General features: G+C 42.7%; 1 protein-coding gene across 15 annotated transcripts in view; it reads right to left on the bottom strand.

Moving 5' to 3' along the window:
* Nucleotides 1–12,848, bottom strand: part of Anks1b (ankyrin repeat and sterile alpha motif domain containing 1B) — a 1,024,799-nt gene that overhangs the window by 78,022 nt on the left and 933,929 nt on the right. For all 15 annotated transcript variants that reach the window (XM_052753096.1, XM_052753098.1, XM_052753099.1 and 12 more), the window contains one exon: nucleotides 1,163–1,270. In XM_052753096.1, the coding sequence (XP_052609056.1) occupies nucleotides 1,163–1,270 (108 nt within the window). The remainder of the gene's footprint in view (nucleotides 1–1,162; nucleotides 1,271–12,848) is intronic.

The following is a 12,848-nucleotide window of genomic DNA, read 5'->3' as shown; positions in this document are numbered from 1 at the left end:
CTTCCCTCTTTCCATGAAGTAGAGGGAGACAAGATAATAAGCCCTTTCTAGCTTAATTTTTCTAATGTATTGGAGGCCTCTTATGGAGGGATAAATATGAGCCTTATCTCTGCTTTCCTTATTCCCCAAACCCTGAAGTAGCCTACAGATAGCTTAGCCTATACTGATGCCCCTGGCACTCAGTTCCTCTTGGCTTCTGGAAGGAGCATCTCATGGACTCTATTTTCCTCTTCCAAGCTGAGTCAGATTCATCAGTCTAGAAGTTTCTGTCCTGTCCAGCTCCCTACCACCCTGACTGTGGCCTGCAGTTCACCGACTGTCACCTATCAGGGCCCTTTATTTCCCCAGGAGCATATGCAGGGAGGCCTACGCTGTGCTCACCATTTATAGCTACCTTTCCTGGCATGTGAGAGGGGAGTAAGATACAACCGAGTGCAGGACTAAGCCGAGAACTGAGCTTGTTAGGGAGACATGGCTTTCTAACGGCCTTTTGACGAGATCATGCGGGCTTCATGAAGGTGGGGCCTATGGCTACACTCTTTGCCTCTACAAACATCTTGCCAGAGACGATCACCTCTTGACTTCTTTTTGCCCCCTTCCTTCTCACTTTTCTTTTTTGTTTTTACCTCTTACGATTTCTCTCTAGTTTTTCTACCCCATGTTTATAAAAATATAGCTGAAGGAAACAATTGTTAGCTGACTTCATAACATTTTAGAGTCTATATTCTTAATTTTTTGAAGTGGGTAAAAGCGGTCATTTTTCATTTCTTGAAAAAAAAAAAAACAACAACAGAAGGACCCTGAGGTTAATTTTAAATCGATCTGTACTTAACTGTGGTCTCTGATCGATTTTGTTTCTGTGGGTTTGAGGAGTCTGACAGAAAATTCATTTCCTTTCTCTTGGGAGGGAGAGACTGGGGATGAAGGGGTGGTCTTTAAAAGGTGGTGGCTGGTCACACTGAATTCCCTTATAGTGTATTTCTAGGTCTCTGAATTACATATTGAGAAAACCAAACAATCAAAAGGGAGACTGCTTTTTATACAGATAGGGCAAGCGATGAGGAAAGTAGCCTGCACTTCCTCTTCCACGACTTCGGTCATCTGATTGCGCAACATACTTTTTGAGAAGGGTAGAGAGCAAAATGGACGTGGCGGCACTTACCCTGAGGGTGATGGACCGAGGGGGCTTCTGTGGAGGGTCCTCGTGCAGCCTGTCTCCCAGAGATGCCAAAATGCGTTTCCTGTGGCCAATCAAACTGATTTTTAAAACCTGAAACAACATGTATTTGGGTTAACTATTTTATCTGAGGAGGAAAAAAGAATTTGTAGTAGACGTCCTACAACACAAACAGTACAAAGAGGTTTATGCAACATGAGCCCTGCCCTGTGAGAGACTGGGTACAAAGTCAGGGGCACACTTCGGTCTAGAGGGGTTGGAGGGAGTTAACAATCAGAAAGCCTGGGTGGAGAACGCAGAGGGGGGCCCTGGTCTCACTCTGCACATTGGCTATGAGAACCCCTGAAACACACACCGGCTCTTAGCAACGACACGCTGAAAACTCTCTGGATTCCTAATGCTTTTAGAAGAAAGGTTAAGCTCTCTCCGAGCCTCATGGCGAAGAGCCTGGCGCAGTCTGTCCCTCTCTATCCGTACCCTTGTTTTCTCTCCTCCACACAGGACTCTTGGTCATATAGGGCTGAGTGACTATGCCTGGATGCCTGAACACACACATACACACACACACACACACACACACACACACACACACACACACACACACACACACACTCATCCTCACCTGGGAGCCTCTACACTCCCCCATACCTCCCTCCACCTCCTCCCACTCCGCTCCAGCATCTGTTGCCTGGAGACTTTCAGGTAACAACACTTCTGTCCCACTGTTACTCAAATGCTGTCTCCTGAGGAAGAATTGCTCCAACCTCTTCGCTGAAAATGCCGTACCATAGTCCCATAAACTCTACCATGTTTGTTTGTTTTTTTTCTAAACCATTTTTTGCAATGACTTTGTTGGAATGCTTGTGTTTCTGCACCAGCCCTTCCCACTTGGTCCCCCTAAGAGCAGGGCCCCGGGACTTGTTTATCACTGTTACTTCTGCAATGCCCAAAGCAAGCCCTGAAACAAGGCAGGGAGAGGGTTGGGAGTGGGACTCAACGAACAAGAAGGAATGGGTACCAATGGGGATTAAAGTAGGTAGGTTAGGGTTTGAATAGTTGCTAGTGCTGCCCTCTTGGGGTAGACTGGGTGTTCAAGGACAGTGCTTTCAGAGGTGGTACTGCATCTGTGGAGGAGATATAAAGAGGGAGCCTCGGTCCTCCGTCCAGTCCTGTAATGATTGACAGCCACTACCCGCTGTCTCCGCAGCATGCCTATCTGGAAGGGCTTCTCGACTTACAGATGAACTGTGGTTCCGAGAAGTTAAGTTACTTACCCAAGAGCCCTTGTGTGAAGACTGTGGGATCTGAATCAGGCTTGTCTGATTGTCAAGCTAGTTCTACGCAAAGGTAAATGCTGTGAGGCTTTGGGCATAACTCCAAATGCCACTTTTTAAAACAATACATTATGAATACAATCATAAAATATTTTCCCCCTTTTGTGTCTATGTGTGCCCCTGGATGTAACAGCTCTTGACACATACCAAGTTTCTAGCTATAAAAATTATTTTTTCATTCCTATGAAGTTTTACAGAAGAGGAGCTGAAATTTATATAACATTTATATGCTGATATATATATAACATTTATATAAATCTATACAAATTTATATTATAATCTTAATATATTATATATAATATTTTATATTTATATAATATATAATTAATTTCAACTATATAGAACACATATATAATACACACACACATATATATATAACATATATATATATTATGCTACCTCGAATTTTGCTTACTTGCTACCTATTGGTTGTTTTGTCTAAATTGATTTAGGCTTAAGGTTTTTTTTAAAAACATTTACTTATTATTTCATATGCATGTCCATGGGCATATGAGTGCCACGCTACGTCAGGGTCAGAGGACAACTTGGCAGTCAATCTCCTTCTGCCATGAGGTTCCAGGGGATTGAACTCAGGCTGTAAGGCTTGGCGGCAAGCACTGTTACTCTCCGAGCCGTCTAGCCAGGCCCTAATTTAAGTTTTCAAGAGCTCTATGTCTTATCCCTTTTACATGGTCAATGCTCATCAAGTTGACCTGCCCCACAGCCCTGTAGTTTTATAAGCCCTGATTTTTCCCTGGGCTGATGAATCCTAACGTTTGCAAGTGTGATTTGATAAACAGCTCCTCTCTGCTATCAGTGATTTCACCTGGGCATTCTCCCACTTTATTACGATGGCTTAAGAAGGTCGGAAAAACACAGCTCAGAATATTCCAGGACTAAGCGAACCATGGCTGTCAGTTGGAGCAGGATGCTGTTTTCTGCGTTTAATGACCTCTCGTAGACGCTCATTTTCAGTTCACCTGATGGAAGGCTGATCTCTTAGATGCAGTGAGAATATAAATATATACACCAGACAAAGGTGCGTATTGACCATAAAATCTTTTAATTTTGCTGTAGCGGATAGTTCAAATCCCTTTAGTCTTGGGAGAATGGTTTGGATTATTTCTCCCTAAGTTCCTTATCCTCCAGTTGTCCACGCAGGAGCCCATCTGCCATCCTTCTGCCCACTCACGTAGCCTGGCTCTGTCTCTCTGCATTTCTATTAGCCAGCTCGGCATTTCACTACATAGAAGAGCATAGAGATTTCACTGAATCCTCCTTGCAGATATGAATATGCTAATGAAGCGTAGTCCTGTGCTCATAACTCACAGGCAGCATTACCTTTTGGAGCCAAAGAAATGTCCTTATATTCTTGTATTCTTTCATTTTAAGCATCAAGATCAAAGATTCCTTCATCTCAGAAAATATACAACACTAATCTTTTCCAAAGATATTTTGCAAGTCTAAACATACTTTATTTTATTTTGCTTTATTTTATATGCGTAAGTTTTTTTTTTAAACTTGTGTGTACATCTGTGGACCACTTGCACATCTAGTACCCAAGGATGTCAGAAGAAGGCATCAGATCTCCTGCATCAGGAGTTACAGATGGTTGTGAGCCACCATGTGGGTGCTGGGAATCTAACATTGGATCTCTGGAAGAGCAGCCAGTGCCTTATGAATGAATCACCTCTGCAGCCCCTTCTAATTCCCTTTTATTCTCATTCTCTATTACTTTGCCCAAAAGCTTTTAGTCGATGTTATTCCTGCTCCCCCTAAAATCCCTACTTCCTTTTCTTCCCAGCAAGTGACTAAACCCAGTGCTCATGGTGCGATGTTGGGCCTCTGACTACTGCTAAGAAATGCTCTTTTGATATTTTAAATAAAGATACCCAATTCATGTTCCGAAAAACAAACGAACCCACCCAACACTGACACTGACCACAACTGCTGTAATTTCACTCTTGTGTTTGGTTTCCTCTCTCACACTCAGGTTTGAGACAAGTGACTCGACTCCTCTGGCCTCGGTTTTCCATCAGCAACACGAGGGGACATGGTTGCCAATGGTGGCAAAGGTCATCAGAAAAATAAAGAGCAAGTGTGGTGGTATACATACCAGGAGCCTTGGTACTTGAGAGCAAAGGCAGGCGAATCGCTCCAAGTTCAAGGCCAGCCTACTTTATGTAGTGAATTCTTGACTCCAGGCCAGACAGAGAAAATCTCTCTCTCTCTCTCTCTCTCTCTCTCTCTCTCTCTCTCTCTCTCTCTCTCTCTCTCTCTTTCAAACACACACACACACACACACACACACACACACACACACACACACACACATGAAGGAAGAAAGGAAGGAAAGAAGGAAGGAAGGAAGGAACATAGGAACGAAGGAAGTCGTAAGAAGAGCTGGCACACTACCTAGAGCATTCACCTCATGGTATTAGAAGGTACTCTGCACACTACCAGAGGAGAAAGGCAAATGCCAACCCAGCTACAAAGCTTTCAGTCTACAATGGTGACCTGCCTGCAAGATACGCTAGGGTGATACTGGCATAAAATCTGTAGGAGTAACCATCCAATATCTAATTTGATTTAAGGCCCACTTTATGAGATGGAACCTATCCCTGATACTGCTCAGGTGGCCAAGAACCTGAGACCAGATATGCCTGGGACCTAGGGGAAAACCAAATACTAATGTTCCACTCAAGGAATGTAGCAATAAAATGACTCCTGATGACATTCTGCAACACTCAAAGATCAGCACTTTGCTCTACTATCTTCAGAGATGTTTCTGTCTGCAGTAGATGGAAACAAATACAGAGACCCACAGCTGGACAATGTGCAGAGAATGAGAGACCTTGGGACACTCAGTCCTAAAAGGGATGTCTCCATCAAATCCCTCCCCGCAGGGTTCAGGGAATCTTGCAGAAGAGGAGACAGAAAGATTGTAAGAGCCACAGGTTATGGAAGATGCCAACGAAACAAGACCGTCTCAACACAGCAGGACCAATGCACATTTGAACTCACAGAGACTGTGGCAGCACCCACAGGGCCTGCACAGGTCTAAGCCAGATGGGGTCCCAGCACTGAGAGGGGAAATTGAGACACAAGCCCTCATCCCGAACCCAGATGCTATCCCAACTGATAATGGCTCACAAATGAAAAATTAGTCCTCTTTAATGGAGTCTCACCAGGTAGACAAACCATTCTCAAGGCCAGGCCCCATGCCCAGCCGTTGATGGCCAACACAAAATGAACTCAATGGCATTTTTGGAGGTTCTTTGTCTTTTACTGTTTGGCCAGGGCTCCCCCATTCCCTTACAGGTCCTTTGAGTATCTATTATGGTTTCTGATTCTGTGTTTTAATGGGATTTCTGTGTGTCTCTGGGTCTAAATGAGTTAGTTGAGCTTTTCCTTCGGCTCTTTCTTCTGTTTGATTTGTCCTATTCTGTTTTTTTAATCTAATTTCATTTTATTAATATTATTATTTTTTAGTTGCCCATTTGTATCCTAATGAGAAAAAGAAAGGGTATGGATTTGGGTAGATGGGACAGTGCGGGGTGGGTAGGAGGGGATCTGAGACAAGAAGCCATCATCAGAATATACTGAATTAAAAGAAGAAGAGCTGACATACAGAAGATGGTCCTACACCATGTGTTTGCTCCAGTGAATGGGACCCTGATGATACACAGGCTCTTGACCCACAAGAAGGCAGACATGGCCATGCTCACAGTGCTAATCAAAGAAGCTGGGACACTGTATTATGGCGAGAAATCCACAAAGTCTGCTTAAAGGGCAAGGAATTTATTAGGGGATAGAAACTCATTACAGCACGGGAGATTTATTGTAGGGTCCTAGAAAGTCGAGCTATGGTCCATGCTGTTCTTCCGCCTGGTCCATCTCTATGAGGGAGAGCCAGCTGCCTATGTGCATCCCAGGCCTTAAGGGTCCGAAAGGCCACGCCTCAGGGTCATGTTCTTCAAGGTCATAGGCAGGTGGGGCAGTTACCTGCTGCATCTCTAGGGACAGTGCTTCAAGGTCATAGACAGAACAGCTACCCACTACACTGTATGAAGAGTTTCAGGTCACCTCTTCAGAGCTCTCATTGACCCAAGGCATCCTCTATACTATAGCTACATATTGCCTTCCCCATAGAGCAACCAAGAAGGGACTGAGTCAACAGCAGAAAACAGACGACTAAATACAGAATGGCAGTTTATGATAAGGACATGTGAATAATCTTACTATTACTTTTTTAGAATTATCCCGTTTCACAGAAGACACAGTAACTACAATTTATTGACATTATTCTATATAATATCTGTATTAGAAAGTATGCCAAGTGTACTATATATGTGCACAAATGCCTTATCTAATCCTTAAGGTAACCTAAGCATTCTTCTTTTCATGATGCCAAACCTGAGACTCAGAAAGACTGAGTAACTGTGGGCCATGTTGCCCACAGGTGTCAAGGCTTAGAACTGTCCATCACCCCTCAGTCATTATTGACTGCTTGCCAAGCTCCTCCTCCTCCTCCTGCTGCTGCTGCTCTTTCCATACCTTCTGGCCTCAGCCATGCCATTGATCATGCCATGATTATACTTAAGAGGGGGCTTCTCCTACTGGGTCTCAACCACCTGAAAACATTAGAACAACTCATTTCTTTTACAAATCTCATAGCGGCGTTAAAATTTATGGCCCAAAGAGCAAGAACTTTCCAGCATTCCCTGTGATTCAACCCAAATTAGTGAATATCAGAGTAATAGAGAAGGCAGGCAACTTTTGGCTTCAAAATTCTCAGGCTGATCAAAAGAAATCCAATGGGCAGGGCAAGTGGAGAATATTCCAGAGAAAGACTGTTAAATGAACAAGGCAATATGGTCTGGCTTGAGTGAGAAGGGCTTCTCACTGTCTTTGTAACTGGAGCTCTGGAGTGGTGGCATCCTGGACACCCAGGATCTGGAACCCAACCCTCCTTTAAAAGCCATTAGAGAAGAATTTCATAGTATCCTCACTACTGCCTGGGTGAACATTATTTTGGACCTAGTGAAAGTAAAAGACAAAACAAAGGAAAAAATACTGGGCATTTAGTTATTTTAAGATATCAAGACAATTCAGTTCAACTAACAAAATATTAGGTTTTTGTCACAAATCATTTGGAGGATACCAAGGGGAAGCAACTTATGGAGCTTCTAAGGTTGAAAAGATTGAGTACAAATAGGTGAACTGTCAAACCATCAGTGGAGAAAAAAATCACTATCTATATGTACGTGAGAAAATGGTTCTGACTGCAGAGTAACCTGGACCCAGAGGATACGGATCTAGACAGAGAAGGCATCAAAGACAGAAAAGAGAGAGCTATGGGATCAATCTTACTACATGTTTTAAAGATGGTTATTACTGCAACTGTCATTGCGTCCACAGCAAGGATATTGTTTAAACAACATGGGCCTCCTGGAGTCTTCTAGAGTGTCAATTAAAGAGGACAGCCTCAGAAACTCTGTCCCAAGTTTGGGCAATAGGAGAATATCTGTGCTGGCTGGCAACACTACAACATTATGCGCCTGTCATTTATATGTCCAGGTTTAGCTGTGAGAGTTCTGCCAGACAGACAGTATCATGACATTCCCCTTGCATAGAACAGTTCACATCAGGAATATATGTCAGAGTAAAGCTGAAAGTTACCGTGAGTAGACTTTTTCTTTTTAAAATTAATGTGATATAAATTAAACATGTTAAGTTTAATGTGGTGTAATTCAACACTTCATCTTCATTTTAAAAATTAAACAATGTTTTGATTATAATAACAATGCCACTTTCTCACTTTGTGAAATACACAAAAAAGCAAGCATATAAGTTACCCACAGGCTATTAACGTTTAGCTCATATGCCAGGCTGCACCAAGTGTCCACAGATAGTAGAAGAGTTCAGAGAAGCCATGTTTTATCGCTGCCATGTTGTAAGCTCATCTTCCTCCTTGATATTTTCACTTAGTATCAAAGCCAAAGAACTTTTCTCCATATCCAAGTCTGAACAGACATTCACAGTAACTCAATATACTGGTTTACAGTAGCATTTCTTAATTCCCTCGTTGGTACTTCTTTTCTAAAAACCAAGTATTTCACAAGCTTTAAAATCACTCTTCTCCTACAATCTCCACTTTCATTGTCATTTTGAATAGACATGATACGGAATAAACTAATTAAAACTGCAAGAAATGCACATGAGTCACAGACAGAATTCATGGGGCGACAGTCTGTCTCCACGTTCTGCTGAAATTTCAATCCAATCACTGCTGGCTGGACCATGTCCTCCAGGGAAATCACAACCCCACATCGTGTTCCCTAGTGTCACTTCTTGCATTTGTTGTGTTTAGAAGTTGGGGTTGAGTGGGCAGATGTGAAAAAGAACATGTAGCTTGAGTCCTCTAGGGACCATACACTGAACAGCGCCGAGCGGGTGGGCTGTCCAGTTACTACTGCTGGGGGCTGTGCCCTTTTTCTTTCTTTTCTGGTTTTTAAATTTGGGGAGGGGAGGAAAGAGCTTCATCCTGTGTTTGGACCTTTCTTGTATGTTGTTTGGGTGAGTTGTCCTCTGCATTTTCTCTGGTATTTTCCAGCTAAAGAAAGAACAGTTTTTATGCAAGTCTACAGGACTCATCTGTTTCCTGAATGTCCTCTTTGAACCAAGTGTCAAGTGTGCTGAGGAGGGCTGCTATGCATAAGGGTCGAGGGTGGACTCTGAGGTGGAAGTTCAAGTGGTTCATTCTCATGCACAGAACTAAAATTGAGATTAAATGTGATACACTTTCCACCTAAGAGTATCAAGTCAAAAGTGCTTGAGGATCCCACAAACCCAGAGATTCTTATTTGAACTCGCACCAATTTGGCGACCCTGACATTTTCTCTCTCATGATGTGGACTTCGGTAACACGTCTGGAAGAGTGTAAGCATGTAAGGAACTGAGGGACCTCTGAAGCAGAAAGTCGTGACATTTGATTCTGACTTGTTTTCTTAGCTACATGACCTTTTACATCTTGGAGATCAGATATAAAGGAGACAATAATAATCTTATTCAACGAACACTCATTGGCTATCTGGCATATATAATTACAATGTTATATAATCGGTGAGGCACAAAGAAGAAAAACCATGCAGGTTTTTAGGACACTAAATTTGAGGTGGAAAAATACAAAGTATAAGTGTGTGTAGCTCTTCTTCCCCTCACAACTATCCATCCATCCATCCATCCATCCATCCATCCATCCATCCATCTAAATATTTATGTCTATCCAGCCTTCCCAGCCTAAAAAGGATTCCAGAGGACTAGGTAAGGATGGCTAACAAGCTGCCCTAGAGATCCTGAAGCTCTCTGCTCTGCTATGATTTCTCTTTGAGTCTAATGGAAACGTAAAACTTTCTCCCTTCTTAAATAACCCTAGCAGCAATATTTTGGGTTTTATCCTTGTTGCTTCAGTACGCTGCCATGGATTTCTCTGGGTAGATTTTAGATCAAGAACTATGCCTTTTACCTCTCCAGGTGTCTCTCTCTTTGCTTCCCACATGCACACCTCTGCATATTCTAGAACATGCTTGCTTCTCTGGTCCCAAGAGGATCTTGCAAAGATGCAATCAAGACCCAACTAAAACTTTCCTCAACGTGTATTATCTAGACCATGTTTCTGAACTCCCCTGGTGTTTGTGGGCTGCTGTGGACAGTAGATACACGTCTTGGCATGTACAGCTATTTCTCTGACTCCCCCCCCCCCCCCCCGCACTTGCGCTCTCTCTCTCTCTCTCTCTCTCTCTCTCTCTCTGTCTGTCTCTGTCTCTCTCTCTCTCTCACACACACACACACACACACACACACACATCTGACCAAATACACTATAGACTCTTGGAAATCACATATAGCAGCCTTGCACCCCAGGATCTTTCACAGCCTCTAGCAAACAAGTATACCTCCTAGTGGAGCCTAAGGTCTCAACTCTGATCCCTTCCAAGGTAGACTAGTAAAGCAGGCAAGACAAAATAAAATACAAAGAGGAAAAGAAGAGAGCATCCATTATCTTATTCTCTACCTTTCTACTCTCAAGAATTTTCAACTCGGGCCTTGCCACCTTAATTTCCATACAATCGCCTCACAGGAAGAGAGGCAAGCCTTCCTCACTTCCCACCATCCTAATTCCTCTTGACTTCCACTCTTCCATCTACAAAAGCCACCTTCTATCTTTATTATTTCTTATCTTTCAAGACAATGCCTACTCCTAAGTAGGTATCCAATAACAGTTTGTAGGGCAGATGCCAAAAAATGCAACTAACCTGCATGAAGGAAAAAGAGTTCCAGACTACACAGCTCTGCAGAGAGCAAAGAGTGAGCGAGAGGGATGTGCTTCTGAATACAGACTGGCTCAACAAACAGGAAATACTAATTGTGGCGAAATGCAATAATCTTCTCATAGAAAGAGAGAGCTTAATGGAATAATTGCCTCAGAGCATTTAAGGGTTCTGAAGGTACAAAGCCTTCTTTGTAATCAATGAGGATCTTAGGTTTATTTGTAAAGCTCTCTGAATTACCTCTTGATGAAGGTACTAATTTTCTGATTATATTTTACCATAAACATTGCTCTAGAAGATGAAGAAGAACCCACAACAAACCAACCAATCAGTTTCTAATTTCCCTGGAAGTTACTTGTAAGTACACCTTGCTGCAAGTTAGGTTTTCACAGGAAAAAATGGGTTGCATCGCTCAAAGCCAACCATTGGGATTATTGCCGGAGAAACTTGTTTAAAAAGAAAATGGGCAATGTGTCATGCTCCACCCCTGAAGCTGTTCTTGAGATGTGGTGATAACGGCACCTGAAAGCTGAAGCTGCAAACCACTCTGCACTTTTATTAATGCATCTTAAAAAGTAGAGAGAGACCACTGATTTGCTTAGGTTTGTTAACCAAACAGGATTTTACAGCTACTTAGGGTGTTTTCCAACTTGTTGAGATCAATTGTATAGTTTGATTGACTATCTTAATTGAAAATAAAATTATTGTCACCAGAGCTCATTATCATAGGTTTGCAAGTTCAAGATGAACTGAAATAGGTGAGAATATACTCATATCTACAAAGAGTGGTTTTTCAGACAAACCGTATCTTCAAGAGACAATTCCCGGTAAACAAAGAGCAGTTTATTCAGTTCGTGGCTTAAGAATGGTCTTTTCCGCTATGCCTGTCTTCTTAGTGTTCAGTTACCTTGGTGGCATCTAACACCTTCCGTCAGAGGACAGAATAGTGAAAGGGGCCAGTGAACTCAATCCTGTACATTCTTTTTCATGTCAGCAGCTCTGATAAAAAGAAGTTGATGTAGGAGGAGATTAAAAAATCTATCTAATGGTAGCTAAAATAAAAGCTCTAAAAACATATTCCAGGATTGTTCTTAGCCCATACAACACTGCTTGCTAGGATTAGGCACTCACTATATTTCTGCCCAGAAAGAAAAGAAGGGTTTTAAAAAAATGTGCTTTTAGATGTTGTTAGTCCCAAGGACAAGTTCAAGACGGGAAAGGACCCATAGGGTAACAGCAGGGAAAGCTTCCCAACAATCGCCTTTCCTGCATCACCCCACTGCCATCTCTACAACATCTTCATCTTCTGGACAGTCACATGGTAGCAAACAGCAGGGAATCACTAGTCACTCAGCCACTAGAATGACTGAAATAAAAATGTCAGACAATGCCCAGTGCTGGTAAAGCTGGGAGCCCACATATTGCCGTCGGAATATAAAGGACAACAGTTGCTTTGGGAGAATGTAGCTCAGCAAGTTCACTCAAGAGAAATGGACACAAGTTCGTACAGAGATTTGTACATAAACATCTAAGAGACATTTTTCAGAAGAGCTTAGAACTGGAAAGAGGTTAATGTCCCTTCAGCCAGTGAATGCCTCAGTAGCAAATGGTGATACAGCTGCCCGGTATGCTGATATTTTGTTTGTGCTCTAGCAAATAAAGCTTGCCTGAAGATCAGAGTGTGGAGTTAAGCCACTAGTTAGCCATAGAGGCCAGACAGTGGTGACACACGCCTTTAATCCCAGCATTTGGGAGGCAGAGGCAGACAGATCTCTGTGAGTTCAAGGCCAGTCTGGTCTACATAAGATTGATCCAGTCTAAAAGAGAAACAGCCAGGCAGTGGTGTCACACACTTTTAATCCTAGCACTTGGGATCTCATATCTTTAATCCCAGCACTAGGGAGGTAGAGACAGGAAGTGATATGGCTGGGCAGAGAGAGGAATAGAAGGTGGGAGGAGACAGGAGCTCCAGGCGCTTTCGGTAAGAACTAATAGAGGTAAGAA

The sequence above is a fragment of the Peromyscus californicus genome, unplaced genomic scaffold, assembly GCF_007827085.1.
Source record: "Peromyscus californicus insignis strain IS unplaced genomic scaffold, ASM782708v3 Scaffold_24__1_contigs__length_46423439, whole genome shotgun sequence".
In the NCBI taxonomy this organism is placed as follows: domain Eukaryota; kingdom Metazoa; phylum Chordata; class Mammalia; order Rodentia; family Cricetidae; genus Peromyscus; species Peromyscus californicus.
Note: the sequence above shows the minus strand (reverse complement) of the source record. Positions and strands in the feature narration are given on the sequence as shown.